The sequence below is a fragment of the Lonchura striata genome, chromosome 2 (genome assembly GCF_046129695.1).
Source record: "Lonchura striata isolate bLonStr1 chromosome 2, bLonStr1.mat, whole genome shotgun sequence".
Classification (NCBI taxonomy): domain Eukaryota; kingdom Metazoa; phylum Chordata; class Aves; order Passeriformes; family Estrildidae; genus Lonchura; species Lonchura striata.
The window spans coordinates 29,532,249-29,553,376 of record NC_134604.1 but is presented as its reverse complement, the minus strand read 5'-3'; the positions used below and the strand labels follow the sequence as shown (position 1 = coordinate 29,553,376).

The following is a 21,128-nucleotide window of genomic DNA, read 5'->3' as shown; positions in this document are numbered from 1 at the left end:
TCCTTGAAGGTGCTGCTGCGAGCACCCTGCCCCTGTGACGTGTGTTCCTTCCCCCCGCACCCGACCCCTGCAGGAGCCTCTGGCTGCCCCGAGTCTGGAGGGGCCGTGCGGGCAGGCGCGAGGGCGGCGCATCCCTGCCTTTGGCACTTGGCAGTTTGCACAAGGGAAGCGAGGAGCTCGGCACCTGGGGAGCCTGCGGCAGAAACCTGTTCTCTGCGTTCAGTCAGGGCTGGCTGCAAATGGGTGGAGTGTTTGGTAGGTGCATAGGCTAGGCTAGAAGGAGCATTCTGGTTTGACTCCTGAATTTCACAGGTGACATTTCAATCCATTTAGACTTTACTGAGCCCCAAGAACTGATGAGTATTTGAACGGTGTTGACAAAATGCATTAATTTGATTTTGAGACACTGGGACACAAAATCCATTGGTAGCCTGCTGCAACGGCTTCATGTTTTCACTGTTTTAACATTTAAGCCAGATTTCTCCTTGCTTTGGCTTCTGGTTCCTAGTTCTGGAAACATTCATCTCTTTGATTCAGAGAGCCTGAATGGGACTTTTCCCCCCAGACTTGAATTTAACACTCTAATGTGTCTTCTCAATCTACTTTTTGACAAGGTAAACAGATAGAGCTCTGTAAATCTTCCACTGTAAGGGATTTCTTCCAGCCCTTGAATTATTCTTATTTTTCTTTCTACATCTTGTCAATTTTTTCTCTATATTATAAACACATTCATTTTGGAATTGAGTGTTGAAGCCCCAGTGCCATGGATGAGGTCCCCCTGGCTCTTTGCCTTAATTCTGCAGGGGATTGCATTTTCCCTCTTCTCAGAACATTATAGAGGAGCTCACAGTGGCTGCTTGTCTGGTCAAGTCTGATCATCCAAAGTCTTGGCTTTCCATGACAGTGTTTTCCCTTCTCTACAGGTATGCTCTGGGTTCTTGTTTCTTGGCTCTTCACGTGGGGCTGTGTCCAAGTCCAGCCTGTGTGAATGGACCTGGCTGACTGATGGACCAGGTCACTCACAGCTTTCGTAGCTCTGTCACCCGCAAACTATCAGTTGTTATTTTTCCTTTCAGATCCAGGTTGAAATGCAATACTGCATTTGACCTACGCTAACTTGAAAAGCATTGAGTGCAACTTCTCATTAGCTTTTTTTTTGAGACTTGCAGGCTGAGCATTTCTTAATCCTCTTAGTATCTGATTATGTACAGTTCATCTTTCTGACTTATGGTGCTAGGTCAATGCCTTATAAAAATTTAAGTATGTTGCACCTATGCAGTCCCCTTTGTTAAACTGTTAAACCAAATGTATAAGAATGAAGTTAGGGTTTGGGTTTTTTCTTTTTTTTTTTTTTACTACAGAATCTGTATTTCGTAAAACCTTTGTGTCACAGGTGTTATTTTTTTGTTCATTAATTCTTCGTGTATACAGTTTTTCCATAATTTTGTCATTGAGTCATTTCATTTGTCTTTTGGAAGTACTGTCATGAGTGTCTTAAGGTATTTGTCTAATATCCCAAGTTTAATTTAAAGATCAGAGTCACTGGGCTAGAGAGCTAGTTACTAACTTTTTCAGGCCTCCTGTTTCTTTGCTGATTTCAAAATATACATCCCTAGTAGGTGTTGTCTCATCTCCTACTTTGATACTATGGTACTAGATAGAAGTTGCTATTTTCGTATGACTGCTACATTCTGTTCCTTTCTTTAGATGGAATTGGAAGTATTTCTTGACTGGTTTCTCCTGTTCCATGTCACTAGCATTTTCACTATTTTTATCTATCATAGATCACTGCTATTAGTAAAGTTTCTTTCTTTATTTTGTGATTGAAAGGAATGAAAGAGCAAAATATTCCTTTCCTTTTACCACTTTTTCTAGTCACAAAGCTTTTCTTAAGAGTTTTCTCTATTTTTATAGTGTCTAATTTATGTTGGTTGCTGTCTGGCCTTCACCTTTTCCATCTGTTATATTTCTTCTTACAGGAGAATTTAATTCATATTCCTCTGCCTTCTTTCTTTTATTCCCATGGACAGCTCAGTTTATAGTTTTGCTCCCCTTGGAAGTTACCAGACTTAGCACAGATTTATTACTACTTGTGGCTCTCCTCTGCATGTTCCACATGGACAGGACAAAACTGCCAGCTTCACTCAAGTTGTTCTCTCATCTTGAATGCATCATCTTGAAGTCTGAAAAATTACTTGGTTTGGGTACAGTGTCTTTAAGTACGCTGGGGACACTTTAAAAGTCAGAGTAATACCTTGCTGACTGATTAAATTCCCTGGGGAATGGCTCACAAGTTAAAATTCTTTGCAATGATTTTTCGTTTTATATGTTAAAGGTGCTTGAAATCGCCTTTCCTGGTCCCTGGTTTGAGGTGTTGTTTCCTGATGTCTGCTACCCTTTCCCTTCTTGGAATCTGATACCTAGCATGGGCATCCATGTGTATTTGAGGCTGTACAATTCCTGTTACCAGTCATTTCAAAGGTGTTATTGTTCGTGTTTGTGCCGTTTGCTGCTGAGCCTATAGCTTTTACTGTTGCCCAGGAAGAAACTAATTATTTCTTACTAAGGGACTTTCCCATTGAGCTTCAGAAATGCCACTTTATTCCAGGCCTCCTTTTTTTTCTTATCAAGGAGAATTTCTCTGTTTACCCAGGCCTCTTGCTGATGTGGAAATAACTGAAGATACCTTAACCTCATTATCTCTGTTAATTACTTTGTTTGGATTAGGTCTTCCTCTTTGGATTCCCATGGTTGTTTAAAATATTCAAAGTGCTTCAGATGGTTTAAAAAGTGCAGTAGCTACCTGCGAGACACAAAATGTATCAACTTGTACCAAATTCTTCCCTCTTTAGATGAAGCCTGAGGTTCTGCAGTCTGCAGCTTTGTGCACTCAAGCCAACAACGGTTCAATTATTTACCTCCCACTCACAAGAGTGGAATATTCTCTTAAGAAGATCCCATGGTCCTTCTTCAGCTCCACAAAATCTTTGACTCTGCATTTTCATTGTGCTGCAAATCCATTTGTTTTTATATGTTGTACCCAAGAAGACTTGACAATGACTCTGGAGTTTTGTATTACGTTGCATCTTGTATCTTTGCTGAAATGCAATAGCACTTTTTCTTCTTGTCCTTTTCCAAGCTGATTTTCTGTTCTTAGTTGGATTTTACAAATTATCATTGCTTTAAAAGGAAAATCATGTAGGCTGGAAATCATTTAGAAAAGTCACCCACAAACAGTAACAGAATCTCAGCTGTGACTAATGATAGTATTGCTGGTCTATAATTCAGTTAAATCTTCAAGAAAGATTTAAGACTTTTATAATTTAAAGCCTTATGGTTAATCAACCATGTCCTTTATTACAGTTTTTTTGTTAGTTATCACTGCCATTGAAACTGCCACTCTATGTTACTACTTCTTTTCATTTTAATCCATAGGGTCTTGCTATGCCTTTGTTGAGTACATTGAAGTCTTCTGCTATAAGAAGTCTTTCTTCTTATGTAATGAATTACAGACCATGATCATGTTACTGTATTCATCTTTCCAAATAGCTGAATTAAATTGAGCTGGTTGAGGTGTCTCACCATAAGGCTTGGCTCCATCACGTAGTTCTTATCTGTTGCCTTTCTTTTCCCTTTCAGCGACCCGGCTGTGCAGTGTTTGGCTAAAGTCTTGCTACATTAGGCCTAGATGTGGCTATCTTGAGCCACCAAACTTAGACTGCCATACAAAGACATCCAGTTCTTTTAATCAGGTCTTTTCCTTCAAATTAAAGCAAACAGCAGCGCGTTTCTTTCCTTAGCTGAGTGCAAGCCCCGTTAATGCCACTGTGATTTTGCCACATCAGTGTTAGGTTAACTGCCTTAGAGCAACCTGGATGACCCCACTTGATTTGCAAATACTTTTTAAGTCAAAATATTGGCTGGTCTGGAACACATTCAGAACTTCAGAGTTGTTTGGAAAAGAAAGCCCACTTCTTCCATCTGCTTACCAGAGAATTCTTTTCAAATTACTGATTGTCAGTTTCTAGCTATGCAACTTCTAGGATGTTTTATTTAATGGGTAGAACTAAACATCTTCCTAAATCTCATTGGCAATAGGTAATATTTCATTACCTCATGGATGTGTCTACATCATCCAACTTTCTTCCTAATATAGAATATAATTATGAGATTCTGTCTGTCTTCTATATTTTTATTGATTATTTTATCATCTTTATATCAACTAAAGGATATATATCATATTTAGGATTTTCTTCTGGTATTTTGCAGGTAATGTACCTGAAAGCTGCCCAAGTTTACTAGTGCAGTTTCAGAACATAGAATGAAATTGCTCTGTACACTTCCTTAACTACAAGATAGGTACCTGTTCAATCGTCCTTCAGGTACAACAGATTAAATTTGTGTGCATGGTTTCTTGTTTCTGTATAGTAGAACACCAAAGTACTAGAGAGATGTAGTAACTTGGTCCAACAAACATTTCGATTTCATGTAGTGTCTGTGTAATGAATGGAAAAAAAAACTGCAAGAAAAGAAATCGTGACACCAAAGAACTAGAGTCTACGCCTAGTTTTGCTACTGAAGTAGGGTATGTTTTTGAAACATGGACACAGTTATAATTTGTAGCCTTTGGCATCCTCTTCATTTGTAAAGCTAATTAACCTCCTTGGGGCCAAGTGCTGCAGATCAATCATTTGCCGTTTGTGAGAACAAAGTGTGGGTACCTCTCAAGTTTCCTGAAGACAGGAAATTGAGAGTTCAGAGACCTCTGAACTGAGAATGTTAAAAGAGTGAGAAGAGCTGAACGTACCTCAACAGCAAAAAGGTAACTTAACAAAGGTCTGAAGTTAGAGCTGTCCTGCTGGGTTCTGCATGAGGATCCCTCTCAAGCACTGGCCTTCACCTCACAGTCCATGGACAGCATTTAAGAAGTCTATAAGGTAACTGAAATCTGGAGGCTTGAATTTGGTATGCAGATGTTTACATTTCCAAGGGAAAACACACAGTCATCTGTAGATCAATAAAGGTTGAGAACCACTCCTGCAGACTGCTTCCATAGGCAGTGCAGCTTTCCTGTGGGAGGTGCTGAGGCCTGGGCAGCACTGCTCATCCTGCAGGTCAGCTGTGGAACCAGGAGCTACCTACAGGATTAACTGCAGGATGGAGCTGTAGCAGCAAGCTGGGGTGAGAGGGAGGAGTGTGATAACCACAGGGGTTAGCCTGTGAGGCTTTGTTCCTACAGCACTTGCCAAAGGATCAGCATGTGAGGCTGGGGGAGGGTTAGATATAAATGGGCCTGGGTCTCTAGAGCCTGTTTCAGCTGGGAAAGCACCTTCCTGCACAATCATCTGTGCCCGTGCTCGGACTTCAGCGGGCAGAAGTGTTTAAAAAAATGTTCCTCTTCTCGACAAATAACTACTGTGCTGACACTTCCTCTGTGGGTGAGGATGCTTCTGGAGCCCTGAGCGATGCAAACCCTTTCTTTGACTTTGTAAAGAAAGCAAAAATAACAAGCTGTCCGGGACTCAGAGCTCAGGAACTCGTTGTTGCTGGAATGGTAGAATTTCTACTGCTGTGAGACCACACAGGCACACAAAACTGCCTCTCCCCTTTATTTTGCAAACTTACAGTGGCAGTTCCTGCAGTTAGAGACCCATTTGTACACTTTACTGAGATTTGCCATTTAGATTTTAGGCAAGTGCCTCTTCTTTGCCCTATCATTTGTGGCAAGAAGTCCAGAGGGAAATTGTATTTCTGGCATCTTCCCTAGCCTTGGCTTGGAGGATAAGATGGGGTTCCCAGGCGGTCTCTCAAACAAATAAGAGATGTCTAAGAATTCCTGATTTTTAACATCAGCTCCATTCAGCTTGGTAGCCCCATGCAGGATGTGTTTGGGAGATTCTGGTTTAGGACTGGTATAGGGAGCGGATTTTTTTTTTTTTTTTTTTAATGTAACAGCCACATCCTTCCCCTTAATTAAGAGTATAAGGCAATTTATATGAGAATTTTGAAGTGCTTTAAAGAGGTTTGACAATAATGTTCAGCTAACTGAAGCCAGCTGCTCCACATGGGAACTGAAAAGACTAAGAAATGTGTTTTGAATAATTAAAAATATGTCATAAATAACTTAAATGGCTGTAGGAAGAGGAATGGAAAACTCCATCATCAGAACACAGAGGAGCTCTGAATTAACCCAATAGTTTAACAGCAAGATGGTTCATAGTTCAAACAGCTGCAGTTCCTTTATATAACAGCTCCTCAGGCTTGCAGTGCAGACTCCTCAAAGACTTAATCCTAGTATATCCATATCTAAAGGTAATGGTGTCTTGGAAGATCTTTGGGAGGAAAAGAGAGAAAAATAAATCTGACCACTTCTCCTTGTGGCCAGAATCTGGGAGCATTCAGTCCTGGGCAATGGCTGTCATTACAGACTGTCAGGAAAAAACAGGATGGTGTAGGTGGGTAGGCAGGAGAAAGGTGGATAAAATGTAGTATTTACCAAACCCAGTGTCTCCTAAACTGTATAAGATGCTAAACGAGTGCTGGCCTCTTGGAAAAAACCTAAGGATCAACAGAAGTAAGATAATTGTCTCAGTCCCTCCATAAACGCATGTGACTTCACAACACCGCACCCTGCAAAGAACGGCACTCCGCAGCACCTGGGCTCTGAACCTTCTGGTGGCTCGTGGTGCATGGCCACGGAAGTGGTTCTGGCATGACGGAGAGAAAGAGCAGGGTCACAAGTTTAAACTGATTGCCTTTGAGAGCCTGTTGGAAGCGTTATGTGGCAGCGGTCCTGTCGCAGCAGAGACCATCCAGCTCCGCTCATGGCAGAGCGGCAGCTGCTCGGCACTGGCGGACTGTGAGGTGGATGGAAAAGCAGCGACAAGTCAACAGCGCTGCGCAGATCTCGGCACAGGCCAGGCTGAGGGGAGCGCAGCGTGCCACTGCTGCAGCCTCCCCGCTCAAGCGGGGTCATTCATCCCGGAGCACGGCACAGGACTGCCTCCAGACGGTTCTGGAGTGCCTCCACTGAGGGAGACGCCACAGGCTCTCTGGGCAGCCTGTCCCAGTGCTCAGCCACCGCACAGGAACAAGTTCTTCCTCATGCTCAGGCGGAGCTTCTGTGCATCACTTTCTGTCCTAGTGCTTGGCCCCATCAAGGAGAGTTTCACATTCTCCTTTCAGATACTTATAGACGTGGATGGGGTTCCCTGTCAGTCGCCTGAGCCTCTCGGGCAGGACAGGCGCAGCTCCCTCGGGCTTTTCCCGCAGGAGCGATGCCCCAGCGCACCGCTCAGCTCCGCAGAGCCCGAAATGGCGGCGGGCGCGGGGCGGAAGTGCCGGGGCGGGCGGGCGGAAGCGGCTTCGCGGCCGGGCGGAAGCGGCTTCGCGGCCGGGCAGCGCCGCTTCCGGGCCCGCGCGCGTGCGCCGCCCGGCGGAAGCGGCGGAGTGCGGGCGAAGATGGCGGCGGGGATGTACCTGGAGCACTACCTGGACAGTAAGAGCCGCCGGGCGGGGCCCAGGCCGCCGCCGAGCCGGCCCGGGGGCACGCACGGGCCGAGGGGCGGGGCCGAGCGCTGCCCAGGGCGCCCGCGGGCTCTCCCCGCCCCTCGGGCGCAGCCCGGCCCGGCGTGGGGCGGCCGGTCCCCGCGCCGTGCGGAGAGGCCCCGGCCGCGGGGCAGGGCTCGGCTGCGGCGGGAGCCCGGAGCCCGCGGCTGCTTTGTCCCGTGAGAAAGGAGCCCGGTGCAGCTCCAGCCGCCTCGCGGGAGCGGGGGCTTGGCTGTCAGCGGTTCCCCGGGATAGACCTCGAGCCACAGATAACTTTTGGATCTGTGGGGCGGTGGTTGTAGTTTTCTACGGTGTCAGTGTAAAAATGCAGCCCCGCTTTTCTGGCCGAAGAGGAGCTCTGTAAATGCTAATGGAGTTGGCAACGTTATCAGAGCCCTCCTATGATACCTCTTATTTTACCATCCTGCCTTAAGGTGCTTAAAACTTCGTCAAACTCTGACCTTTGGGGATGAGATTTTCAGTGCATGTTGTACCCACGTGTTCTTAAAATAGCCGAGCAGATCCATCGGAGTCGTTTCTCAATGACTGGGCTAATGAGTTAAGATTGAATAACCTGTTCTTTGAGAAATTCTGTTCTCACATTTTCCTGCTGGTCTGGTGTTGGCACTAGAGACGGGAGGATGTTCACGGGATGGTGTGTTTAAAGCTGGGTGCTTCTGGCAATGTGTCTTCTGCTTCACTGTACCCAGCCAGTTAAATCTCGCACTGTCTGCTTGCATATGCATGGAAAAAAAAATGGAGTTTGGCTCTTCAGATGTCCTGTTACACCAGGTTTCTTCCAGCAGAGAAATGATAAGGTGCTGATATGGACACAGGGTGTCTCGTTCTTGCATCTTCAGTGCTCCTTTTGTCTTTAAGAAAGGAAATGTCTCTAAAAATGTTCAAGAACTATAATAAATTTCAGTGAAAGCTGAAAAGGAGCTGCAGTTGTGAACAGGCAAGGATCTATGAGGTGCAAGGAAGGAGGCAAAAGCCAGGAAGAAGAGTTGAATGAGGAGGCAGGTTGGAGAGGAGCAAAGATTTGTGTACTTGTGCAGTTCTCACTCTGCTGTAGAAGGCTGCAGTTGACTGAGGCTCCTCAGCTGGGAGGACAAGGGTTGGGAAAGAGGAGAAGGAAGCAGATGGACAAGGAGTAAGTTCACAGGGGGGTGCAGGGCTTTCCTGCTGCCAGGGCAGGGGTGTATTTTGGGTAAGAGCTGCAGAGCAGAGATAAAAGAGCAAAAGCCTGGGATCTGCAGGTGGGGAGCAGAGACAGCAGGATGCAGTGCTGGGTGTGGAGAGGTACTGTAGGTACACAGCTGGGGAGAAGGGAAGGTTGGTGGCTGGACAGTGCTCCTGCCAAAGTCAAACACCTCTGGATCATGTCATCAGTCAATTAAAATCAGCCAACCTGGGAGCTTCTCTTGTACAGGCATGCAGAGGAAATGCCAAAGTCTTCTCTCTCAGCTGAGATTTGTGGTCCTGTGATTGGATTAGAGATTCTTGTCCTTTTGAAGGTGGATATTAATACAGGAGAGTCTCTGTTATTGTTGAGGTGTCTTGCTAAAAAAATACAATGAAAGTGATTTGCGCAATCTAAAAGTCCTTAAAAGTGTCTGGTTTCAAAGATTTTAGGAAGGAAAAAAACCTTTCTTGCTGTGATGGTTTAGCATTTTTTGCTTACTCTTAGATCTCTAAGGCCTTTTTCAGTTTTGTCAGGTGTAACATGACTTGCTGGTATTAGCTAGTCATAAGACACTCTCTTTGCTTATTCTAGATTCCTTTCAGGAAAGCATTTATGTATTGTGAGACTTGGCATCAAAGAGCACCCATCACAGTCTTCAGTAAGTTAGGCTGCTGATAGGTAATAGCATATATTTCTAATTACCCATATTGTTCTGCTCTAAGCCTGCTCTCCTCTCCCGGCCTTCTGCCTGAGCCCTGACTCTGTGAAAATCCGTACAGTATTTTAGACACAAGTCTTCTTGATGCTAACTGATTGACAGCATTCAGTTTCCTTCTTGCTGCTCCCTTTTTTCCCCACATTATTTCAGTGTTTTAAAAACATTCAGTTCAGTTTTAAAGTAGTTCACTTATATCCTAAAACTTCCTGAATTTTGATAGAAATAAATAGTCCAGAACTTTTGGTCATCTCTTATAAAAAGTGTCTAATTCTTAATTTACATCTGTGCCTTGAAACTGAATTCTTTTAGTAGTATAGTGCTCTTGTAGACACAGTTTTCAGTTGAATGTCTTTTATCTTCCCACAGAGATTCCCTTTCCTATGGTTGTCTGTCTGGATCTGCTCGGGGAATGAATGAGGAATGTGGGAAGAAAGAGGGCAGTTATTTGTAGGACCTCTTCATATCTTTGAATAAAGAAGGTTTGTGAGGAATTAGTGAAAACTGTAGGAAGAAAAAAGGTGGCCTCCTATTTGAATCAACTGAATATCACTCTGACAGTGAGTTTGGTGGGGTTTTTTTATGTTGTGAGTCCCACTTTGTACAGGTTTTCCTTGCTTGGATTGTGCTTCCCTCAGATTAAGAGTGCAAATTTTTAGTTAGAGGAGCAGATGCGCAGAATGCTCAAAGCTGCAGCTGGAGTCTGCCTTGGACAGATAATTCTGAGAAGTCATGCTGTTAAGCATTTTTGCACATTTCGAGAGGAGGGTTTGTAATTAGCTGGCCTTTTTGGCTTTAATCTCTTGGCCTCAGTAAATCTCTTGGCCTTCATTCTGTTGGTGAGGGAAACGGGCCACTCCACTGCAGCACTGTGAAAACACTTTATTGTCACAATAGTAAACACCTTGAAAAGCTGATTACAAAGTCAGATTTCAGATGGAGCTCTGGGTCTGAGCATGTGACTCTACTGAGCAGAGAGAATAAAATAAAACTTTGAATCAATGCTCAGTCACTGGGAATGAGAAACACCTTGTATGAAACATCATGTGAGTAGGTAATTAAAAACTGTATTAAAAACGTATGAGCAGTCTGACAAAGTTAGGCATACAGCCCCAGTTGCTTCAGTTCATATCTTTTGAGCCCTCTACTTTAGATATCTAAAGTTCTTTTCCATGATTTTTCTGTGGACTAGCCAAGTTACAAAGAGTTAGGGAAAAGTGTTTAGAAGCTTCTTAGGTCAGGTATTTTAGCAGCTTTCAAGTCCTTGCTGTAAATTGAAACTGGGTATAGACCTAGGATTAGGCATGCCCTTTTCCTTGGCTTTAAGCTGTTAATTACAAAGCAGATCTGTCTGAAATCTGTTATGCTCTTGGCAGATGCTTTTGCAGCAGAAAAATGCAAGCATTCCTTCTGTAATGAGCATCCTGACAGAGAAACTCCATATCTTGTTCTAATCTGATCACCTTCATTCCTTCATCCTACTTACTGAGCCAAAGGATTCAGGGAATGGGAGAAGAGGAATGTGTCTTGTTCCACTTTTCTTTTTTCCTAGTGGCTGAATTTAAACATAAGAAGATTTCCATGACTTCAAATATCGTCCTCTTCCTGGTTTCTAAACCATTTTATGCCTGGTTTTGAGGGGAGAAAGCAAGATAAAATACTGCTTTCCCTCAAGCAGTAACGGAGTGCAGCTTTAGTAAGGGAAAACCTATGGGTACAAAGGAGTTAGAGATGTAGAAAGGAATGGAAGAAGAAGGAGGAAGAAAACAGGGTTTTGTGATTAAAAGGTGGAATGTACATAAAGACTCACGAGAAGAATTTGTGCTTGCTCAAGCTTGAGTTACTGTGTTTGGCTCAGTATTGGCCCTCATATGAGGTTGGAAATATTGCTGTGGAGGCTTTGAGGGGCAGAAAGGGATAATGTGATTCATACAGGTTTTCTAGAAGGTGAGATGCAAACCCTGAGTTTTCTTTGTGTTTGGAAGTTTAAAGTTTTCCTTTGTGAAAGACATTGTTGAAGCACACAGAAAGCAGTCCCAAATCAAGTCTCTGTTTATATGTGAACCTGCCATGAGTGTAGAGATTGTCTTTATAGTAGAGGGAGCTGCTGTGCAACCACCTGTGTTTTCTGCCGTCAGTGCTTCCCTGTTTACCCTCCTAATGGGTGCCAGAATAAAGTACATGTACTTTGTGACAACACATGAATAATCTTTTACAGCAACATACCAAGGCGTGTACCTCCCCTCAGCAACAAGAACTGTTTCTGTCTTCCCTGAGGAACTAATGCCAGCATTTCATCTAAACTAGACCTCAGCATTTGGGAGAGTCATGAGCAGCAGGAGCAGCAGGTAACCTTGGTGAGCTGGAGTGGCAGAAGCATGTCACAGGCCGGGCTGCTCAGATGGCTGTGTTATATTAATTCTGGTGCCTTGGCGGCCACCAGGCAGGAACTGTTCCAGGAGCAGGCACTGGGACATGCCTACCTCTGTGCAGAGGGTGATGGAGATGAGAGGCTTAGGTGAGGAGGCCTCAGCTGGTAAGTTAACATGGTGCTATGTAGTCAATATACCTTGGGTTTTTCCCTTTTTTTATGCTGGTTATGGAGACATCGAGTTTCCTTTGCTCCTTCTGTTTGCATTTGTCAGTAGGCACATAGAGATGCACCAGTTCAGGGCTTCCAGTCTCTGCTAGAAGACTTAAGCCAGCATAAGCACAGAGCAATAGAAGCAGTACAAGTCCTCATGGAAGTCATCTTTCTCCTACAACTGGCATGGGACTGTCCTTTCATTCCTTGATAACATTAGCAATAAAATAGGATTTTTCTTTTGGAATGGCTACATCTGCCTGGATTTTCTCCTGTATGGATTCATCAGATTAGAGTGTGATGAGTATCATCCTCCTAAAACTCTTAGAGGACATGGGTATGATGTTGGAAATTGCTGTAGGCAAGCCCTTGTTTCCTTCCCAGACCTGGCTGTGTTCCAATTTCCCCAGCAGTTCTTTTATCTCTTGCATTCCCTACTTCATTACTCTTATCCCCTCCCCAGTGTAGCATGCAGCCATACCCCTGTCCCTGCCTCTACAGTTTCTCACATCATTCTTCAGAAATGTGAGTGTCTTAATATATCATTTTTCTATTTGTCACTGTTCTAGTGTAGTGAAAGATGCCTTTCACCTTACAGAGATTTTGGATTAGTTACACCTGTGATGCACCACACATGATCTATGGAAAATTACAAAAGATTTCATGCAGGGGAGAGAATTTGGTGATTCATAGGCATCATTTGTTTCTGTGTGAAAGCTACTGGCACAGCCCACACTGAGCTGATACATTTAATGACCAATTCATTTAGAATTGGTTTTGTTGTTGGCTGATATTTTTATTGGAGCTGCTTTACATGGCAAAGCAGGCTGTGTTTTCTCTGTAGTTCTTCACTTACCCAACTGCAAATCTGATGTCATTGTTTTGGCAAACAGCCCTGTGGTCTCCTTGGTGGTTGTCCCTGCCTTTGGAGGTGTGTGGCAGGCTGGAAATGCCAGGAGTGTTGCGAGTCTCATTCATTGTGTCAGTCTTCCAAGCCCTCCTAGCTTTTCAAATCAAGGTTGATCCTTAACAATAAAGATCCCTTTTCTGACACTTACCAGCATTCCCTGCTGTCTTGTCTGTGGATGCTGTAGCATTGAGCTACTGTAATAAGATAACAAAAAGAGCCCTCCCTTCCTAAGAAATGGGCCCCCACTTTGGGGGAGTATTGGGTTTCCATGGCTGACTCACTGACCTTGACTGTCGCTGCTGACTGGTGCCCATTTCTTTGGACAGTGTCTCAAGCAGATGTGCTTGAGTGGACTGGTGTGCAGTGCATTGGCCCAGAGCTTGGGATATGTGATATGGCCACAGAATTCCTGGTTGGCTGTGGCTAAATCGATCTGCCATGCACCTAAGCACCCTCTTTGTAAAACTGTAGGTAGAGTTATCCCTTACCAAGGTGTTGTGAGGATAATGGTACAGGTTAGAATGTTTTATTGCAGCAGGGCTGAGCTGTCTCTGAATAGGGGGAAAAAGATATATTGTGCTCAAGTTTAAATTTCAATAAAGGTGCTCGTGTAAAAGTTTCAACAAATACCTGTGTAGAAAGGTGATTGATTACTTGAGAACACAGGACAGAGTAGAAGCAATAGTTTAAAAGGGTGATACACTCAGAAAGAAGGGATATAAAAGACACCCTGCCCCCTAATGAGGGAGCAAGGAAGCTCCTGAGGATTGCTGCAAGACGGTTGTCCTGCAGTGTACTTCAAGTGCTGCAAAATTATGAGAATCATGGAGTACCAAAATGTCCAACGTGCTTCCCCAGCAAGATCCCAGACAGTTTGCAGTCCTGGGGGCAAAGAACTTACCCTGTCACTGTGGCAGTCCCTGGCACAAGCAGAAATATTTTTAATTGCCTTCAGCAATGTGGTGTCTAAAGTGTTTGCTGAAATCTAAGCTGTTCAATAAAGCAACTGTGGTTATGTTTCAAAATGTCTTTTCCCATTTTTTATTAACATTTAAACATGCATCTAAACATGGTGGGTGAACAGATGTCTTGGGAAAGGTAATGTGTATTTGGATGGTCCCTGGTGCTATTGATGTGTTTTTAGGACTTTGGGCAGCACAAATCCATTGTTTGGCACAGCACAGACGTGCTGCAGAGGATTGAAGCACAATTGAAGTTACCAGGCTGTGTAGGCTTGCTCTCTGCCTTTGTGTATCACAGTTAACATCTGAGTTAAGCAGCTGAAGTTTAAATATCAGTTGCCTGCACCTGACAGCCCACGTGTGTTTCTAAAAAGAAGTAAATAAAATAATAATTACTGGAGAGGGGAAAAAAGTGGTGTTGGATTCTGACTTTTGGAGAGAGAGTGTGTGGTTCTTAAGGGAGAAGACAGCATGGTTATGGATATGTGTGGAAGAATGAACAAGGGAAAGAATGACAAGGAAAGAGGAGAATAAAAGAGATTAAAGAAGAATGGGCTTAGTGAAGGGATAACATTTGAAGGGAGAAAAGGTGAAGGTAGGTAGAAAGATTTTAGCTTATGATCAAAAATGAAAACAAGGTAAGAAAAGAAAGGCATACAAAAAATCCACTGAGAGCTGCACCAGTGATTTTTGGGATGATCATACAATGAAAGGAATCAGTAGGGCTGCACCAGGCTTCTGTATGGATCTGTGCAATGAGTCCATGAGGAAAAGCATTGCCAGCAGGTTGAGACAGGGATCCTGCCCATTTACTCAGCCCTGGTGAGTCTCCTCTGGCGTGCAATGTCCAGTTCTCAGCTCCTCAGTCCAGGAGAGACATGGAGCTCCTGGAGCCTGTCCAGCAGAGAGGAATGAGGATGACTTGAATACTAAAGCATCTGTGAGGAAAGGCTGAGGGAGCTGGGCCTGTTCAGCCTTTAGAAGAGATGTCTGAGAGGGGGCTCACCAGTGCCACAAGCTATCTGCAGGGAGGGTGCTGAGGGTGGATTCAGGCTCTTCTCCGTGGTGCCAAGCACTAGGGCACGGGGCAATGGGCAGAAACTGATGAACAGGAAGCTCCACCTGAGTATGAGGAAGAACTTCTTTACTATGTGGGTGACCAAGCACTAGAAGGGATTCCCCCATTCAGGTTGTGGTGTCTCCCTCTCTGCACATATTCCAGAACTGTCTGGAGGCAGTCCTGTGCCGTGTACTCTGGGATGACCCTGCTTGAGCAGGGAAGTTGGACCAGATGACCCATTGTGGTCCCTTCCAGGCTTACCCATTCTGTGATTCTGTGACACAGTTGCATTAATGCCAGCCCATGCTTTGGGCCAAGCTGCTGGACTTGCTAGCACTTTCTTCCCTGTACATTTTCACCATCCTCCTGTTCCTCTCCTGCTGCTGTGCCATTTGTGTGGAAAGAGGGCTTTGCTTTTCCTTTTTTTCCTGTCAGTCCTATCATCACTCTTCTCTAGTGATCAAAGATGTCTCTAGAGTGTTCTTTCTTTACAATTATCAGTTTCATAATCTGAGAATTACGTGGGTATTTTATGATAGATAGTATTAGTCATGATAATTTTAGGTGAATCTTACTAAGATGAAAAAGCAAAATTAATTGTAGAGAAAAAAAAGGAGAAAGGCAGGAGGAAATGAAATTACTTAAATAACATGAATGTTTTTAGAAATAGTGAGGAAAAGTGTGGTGGTAGGAATGAGGAAATGGAGACTCAAATCTAATTTTTTTTTTAATGGCACTTAGAGAGTGATAATGTCTGGTAACCAGCACAGCACAGGTCAAGCAATTTCAGCAGGTGTTCTGGCCCCTCTTATAAATTCTGTGATGCAGAGAATTACCTCTGTTTAAGGCTATGCAAGAGCTTTGGAATTAAGCTACAGATAGTAGAAAACATCCCCACAGCTAGATTAAGTTATGTACCGTACAAATAGTTTGTTGCTCAGTTATAACTTGCTTATCTGCAGCTTTATCTTGTTATGCTTTTTGTTATTGCCAGAGTCTCTCTGGATCATAATTTGTAATGGTCTGCTCAGCTTCCTTCCATGTTCAGTTGAACAGATAAAGTATCTTTGTATTATAAAGTTCTGATTATAAAGTCACTGTACTGTCACTTGTTTCATTTTCTCCATTTATTGACGAAGCAGTGGCAGAACATTTGTCCAGTAATAGATTTGCAGAGTGAAATGTTTTGCTGTGGTTTCAGGAAATCATTTTGTTGGTTTTAGCAGGGAAGGAATTCAGCCGACAGGGGTTTGTCTCGTCAGCTCAGCCAGAACCAGAGGCAGGTGACAGCTCTCCCCACGCTGCGGGAGCCACCAGGAGGCTGGGAACAAGGAGGGGAGCCACTGCTCTGGCTGAGGGGAGCAGGCTCTGGGGAGAGAGGGCCTCTCAAGGGTGAGGGGCACAGGCTGAGCAGACAAGGCTGAACAGACAAGAGAGACAGACAGATATTGTCCAGACAAGGGCATGTGCTAGCATCAGTGATGGTGGCAGAGTTTTACAGTGGTGGCTGTAAAAACTAGAGCACAGTTCCTTTCAGGTTGTGTAGCCGAATCAAACTGCTTAAGTTTTTCATGGTGCAAGAATATCACTGTGAAATGTGACCCTAACCTCGTGTGGGGGTGTTCTGCCCACACAGTAGCGTCCTACTGGTTTTTGTGCTGGCTCAGGAGCTTGCTCTATCTAAAGGTTTCTAGCCCTGCTGAGGGAAAGCTGACAGTACCTGGTGGAATTTGTGCTTTTACCATCTGTCCTTTTCAGAAGAGAAAAAGAAATTACATTAATCTTTTCTAAAAACCACAAAGTCCAGAATTTAGAAGCTGTGATCTTCCAGGATTAATAAACTCAATATAAATTTGACATATTGTGTGCAGTGCAGGAAGAGCTTCTGTTTTCCTCTAGAGGATACCTGTCTTGTCTTCTGCAGCGGGTGCTTTGGAGAGGAATGAAAAGCAGCGTGCTGCAGTATGACCCATGTTTCATTTGCTGTATAAATTGAAAGGTTTAGAGTTGATGAGGCTGGGGATTGCAGGAGGGAAAAAGGCATGGTCTCTAGATTCCCAAGCTGAATTTCATCCCTGCCATAAGCTCCCTCTCTAAGCAATAATAATTTTCAGCATTGTGTCCCCGTCGTGTTCTGAGATTCTTTTCCGAACCGTAGGGATGTAATCCGCAGTCAGCTGCTTAAACCTTGTGTGAAGTTTGTCATGCTGAACAAACATGGAAGTATCAAATTCAGGGTGTGCCTGAAGACTTAATTTCGCCACTTAGTAATTTTTCAGAATTTGAATTTGCGCTGCTAACTGACCCTGAATGCAGGGGTGATGTGTGTGTGCTGTGGATGATGTACCTGGGTACTTAAGGACACCTACTATCTGAGCATTTCTCAGGTTACTAAATCAGAAATGGCAGCAGAAATCAGTTGAAGCAGCAGCTTGGTTGTTCCTAAGGATTCTGTATGTAACTTCTTATTATGTTGTTTGAGCAAAAAGTTAAGTAAAAGGAACAACTTTTGTGCTCAGCAAGGCCCACACTTGGTTTTACCTCTTACGGGAATTATTTTCACGTCCTATTATGCAGTACTTGTTAAAACTTGTTAAAACCTTCCTCTTGCATACAGAATCTTTCCTCTCAACGGGTTGTTCTTCAGGGAAGTGGAAAAGCATTAATTGCTGAATAAACATGTGCAGAGAAAGTAGAGATTGCTGCCTGGACTGATGTGTTGGGCAGCTTTGGTCATGGCCAGACACACCTCCAGTTGCACTCCATGTAAGCTGCAGAGCAAGTTCAGGAAGCTCAGACATGCTTCTGTTGTTTTTGTGAAGAGCTTTCCCCAATACCTTTTTTAAACCTTCAAGAGAGATTTATTATTTTTATTAGGTATAAAGGTGACAGTAATCAGGCTTAGACTTCAGGTTAATGCAGTGACATTAGATCTCATTTTAATTAGACAGGCATGGAAAAATGAGAATTGTTTTTACCAGCTTTGCCAGTTGAGCATCTGGTGATGCCTGGGGGCTGAGTAGCATAGTGCATTGAAAATTAATTGACTATCAACTTCACATTGCTCATTCAGAGCCCTACAAATGTTTATTATTCATAATGTGTGGCATCCTTCCAGGTGTTGGACACACTACACTGAGATGACAGTGCAGAAGACACAACAAGTTACAAGTCACGAGGGGTTAAGACTGCTCTCTGTTCCCCATCCCATCTCAGACTTGATCTTTGCTCTGCCCAAAGTGTCTGCTGTCCCCTGTATGTTAAATGAATGCATTAAACAGACTCACCTTCCAGTGAACTAGCATTTGATCAACTTAATTTTTACATCCTTGTGTAGAAATAACTAAATAGCTTTATTTACCAGCTGTTGTGGTTTTTTTCGTTACTGAGTGGAATTTTCAGATGGAGACATTTTATTATAATGACTGGCACTCATTACAGATTTTGGGTTTCTGCTTTCTTAGTGTGGACCTTTCTGCATGGCAGCAGTTTTCTGCTAACTAATATGTATTCTAGAACTACTCTTCTGCATTAAATATATCACATTTTTATTGTCTGTCTCCTCTGGGGCCGGCAACAAATGGAAGCAGGCGGATGTGCACCGGGGGGTGTGTGTTATTGCTTAGCTTTGTTCCTGCCTTGGCATTGTGAACAAGACCCTGATTGCTCCATGTATTCTTCTTTTTCTGCAGGTATTGAGAACCTGCCATTTGAATTACAGAGAAACTTCCAGCTCATGCGAGATCTGGATCAGAGGACAGAAGGTGAGGATCAGGGATGGTTTTGTTGCTAAGACAAGGAGTAAGTAGCTTGACCAACTTTGCTTTGCTTTGCCTTTGTCATGGGGATCTCCAGGCAGGGGAGGAGGCCTGGAGCTTCTCCAGTCATTCAGTCTCTCCCAACGGAGGGCACTGTGGTGTGTGTGGTGTTTGTGTATTTAATGGTTCTTTTCTTTCAGACCTCAAGTCAGAGATCGATAAGTTGGCCACGGAGTATATCAGCAATGCACGGACCTTGTCTTCAGAGGAAAAACTGGGGCTTCTCAAGCAAATCCAGGAAGCCTATGGAAAATGCAAGGAATTTGGGGACGACAAGGTTCAGCTGGCTATGCAGACCTACGAGATGGTATGAAGGGAAGTGTCTCGTGCTTATCATGTGAACACCCAAATTAAAGTCACCCATCTTGGAAAGCCCTCATCTCTCATTTTCAGGCCATGCCCACTCCTGCTCCTCAGCTCTTTAGTGCAAGTCCCCTCCCCCTTTGTCCCTTCTTTGTCCTCTCTTTCCCTTCCTGGGCTGTGTCCTGTGGTAACCCCTGGCCACTGCTGTCTTTGCAGGTGGATAAGCACATCCGGCGGCTGGACACAGACCTCGCCCGCTTTGAAGCAGACCTGAAGGAGAAGCAGATAGAGTCGAGTGACTATGACAGTTCCTCCAGCAAGGGCAAGAAGAGTGAGTACCACCACTGGGCTGCAGAGTGATTCAGGAGGCAGCCAAGTGACTGTGGAAGTAGTGGGGATGAAGGCAGGCACTGGAGTGGTGCAGATCAAAGACTGTTGCACTGGAGTCTGAAGGACAAGTAAAAAGATGCTGTCCTGGGCTCGTCTTGTGTCAGTGTATTCAAGGCCGCGAGATAAATTAAGATGGAGTGCACGGCCCAAAGCCAATATGCATTCCAAAGCAGGAGTGTATTTTAGTGCTGCAGAGGTTGTCACTGTCAGGTGTCTGTTTTGATGGGGTGACAGGTGGAACACCTTTTTCTCTTCTTACCAGAGGGCCGAGCCCAGAAAGAGAAAAAAGCTGCCCGCGCTCGCTCTAAAGGGAAAAACTCTGATGAGGAAGCACCAAAAACTGCCCAAAAGAAATTGAAGCTTGTCCGCACGTAAGTGTTTAAGGGACTTGAGGGAATGAGGAGCAGCACTAGAAATCAGAGCAAGGCAGGCCTAGCCAGGTTTCCTTGAGATCCCCAGACTGGAACTGTGTGTCCTGTTTCCCTTTTTGGGAAGCAAGAGGAAGGAAACTTCTTTATTCTTTCAGGGGAGTGTGGGTTGAAAGGGAAAGCAGGTCCCCTTGGGTGTATGTACTTAAATAAGAGAAGTATCTGTCTCTGGCAAGCAAGGACGCTGTCTTGGGATACATGAAGGTACTCAGAGCCAGTTCCTTTGCTGACTTACTTTATTCCTGTCATGCAGTAGCACAGAGTATGGGATGCCTTCTGTCACCTTTGGAAATGTGCACCCCTCGGATGTACTGGATATGCCCGTGGACCCCAATGAGCCCACTTACTGCCTCTGCCACCAGGTCTCCTATGGGGAGATGATTGGCTGTGACAACCCAGATGTAAGAGCCTGCACATGGTGGAGATGGGGGGGAACAGAGTGGAGATGAGTCTTACATGGAAAGTCTTGTCCTGCTCGGATGGACCCTGGGACAGCAAGTAGTGACAAGGAGAGGGCTTACCTCAGGTAGTTGGGATGGGCAGAGGTGTGGCTGGCAATGACCTCTGAAGTGCCTCTCTCTTCAGGGTTTTCCTTAAATGTTTTCTTGTCCCTAAACTTAGCAAGGGAGAGGGGGAATTCTCCTTGCCTAAGAGCGTATAAGTTGGGTGTATTCAATGTTGGGAGTATTCAATCCTTGATAACTGCTAGGGATTTCAGAGTTTGTGATTAAATGCTGGGAAACTCTGATAGCCCAAAAGCAACAATTTCAAAAGGAAACTTACTTCTCTTTAACTGTCTGCTCTTCATCCCAACAGTGTTCCATTGAATGGTTTCATTTTGCCTGTGTGGGTCTGACAACAAAACCAAGAGGAAAATGGTGAGTGAAGCAACTTGGGGGGCCATTTGACCTTTGGAAAGCAGAGGTCCTTGGTGGCAGGGAGAAAAGTACTATATATACACAATTAAAAGGAAAATTTGAATTAAGGCTTTGTCAGGGACCTTGGAAAAGGTCTTTTGGGATCATGTACTTGAGAATCATGTCATGCCCTAAATGTTGGCTTTGTACTTCCCTTTCTAACAGGTTCTGCCCTCGCTGTTCCCAGGAGAGGAAGAAGAAGTAAATTCACATGAGACCTCAGTACTGCTGCAGGAGCTGTCTTCCCCCTGCCAGGGCCTTGTCCCAGTTCTCCCAGCCCTTGGGGCCTTGGCTGAAGGGAAGTCTT

At 44.4% G+C, this 21,128-nt stretch overlaps 1 protein-coding gene across 1 annotated transcript; it reads left to right on the top strand.

Moving 5' to 3' along the window:
- Positions 1 to 7,404: 7,404 nt before the first annotated feature.
- ING4 (inhibitor of growth family member 4) lies at positions 7,405 to 21,128 on the top strand. Its single transcript, XM_021548893.3, has 8 exons — positions 7,405 to 7,498; positions 18,658 to 18,729; positions 18,924 to 19,090; positions 19,303 to 19,417; positions 19,739 to 19,847; positions 20,158 to 20,305; positions 20,721 to 20,782; positions 20,987 to 21,128. Exons 1-8 carry the CDS (start codon positions 7,462 to 7,464, stop codon positions 21,024 to 21,026), a joined length of 750 nt encoding a protein of 249 aa, XP_021404568.3. The 5' UTR covers positions 7,405 to 7,461; the 3' UTR covers positions 21,027 to 21,128.

Bases quoted from the DNA above. Each gene is read 5' to 3' on its own strand.
- ING4 (XM_021548893.3), top strand. From the start codon at position 7,462: ATGGCGGCGGGGATGTACCTGGAGCACTACCTGGACA. The intron at 19,091-19,302 runs GTATGAAGGGAA...CTGTCTTTGCAG, and splicing joins CTATGCAGACCTACGAGATG to GTGGATAAGCACATCCGGCG. The intron at 20,306-20,720 runs GTAAGAGCCTGC...TCATCCCAACAG, and splicing joins TTGGCTGTGACAACCCAGAT to TGTTCCATTGAATGGTTTCA.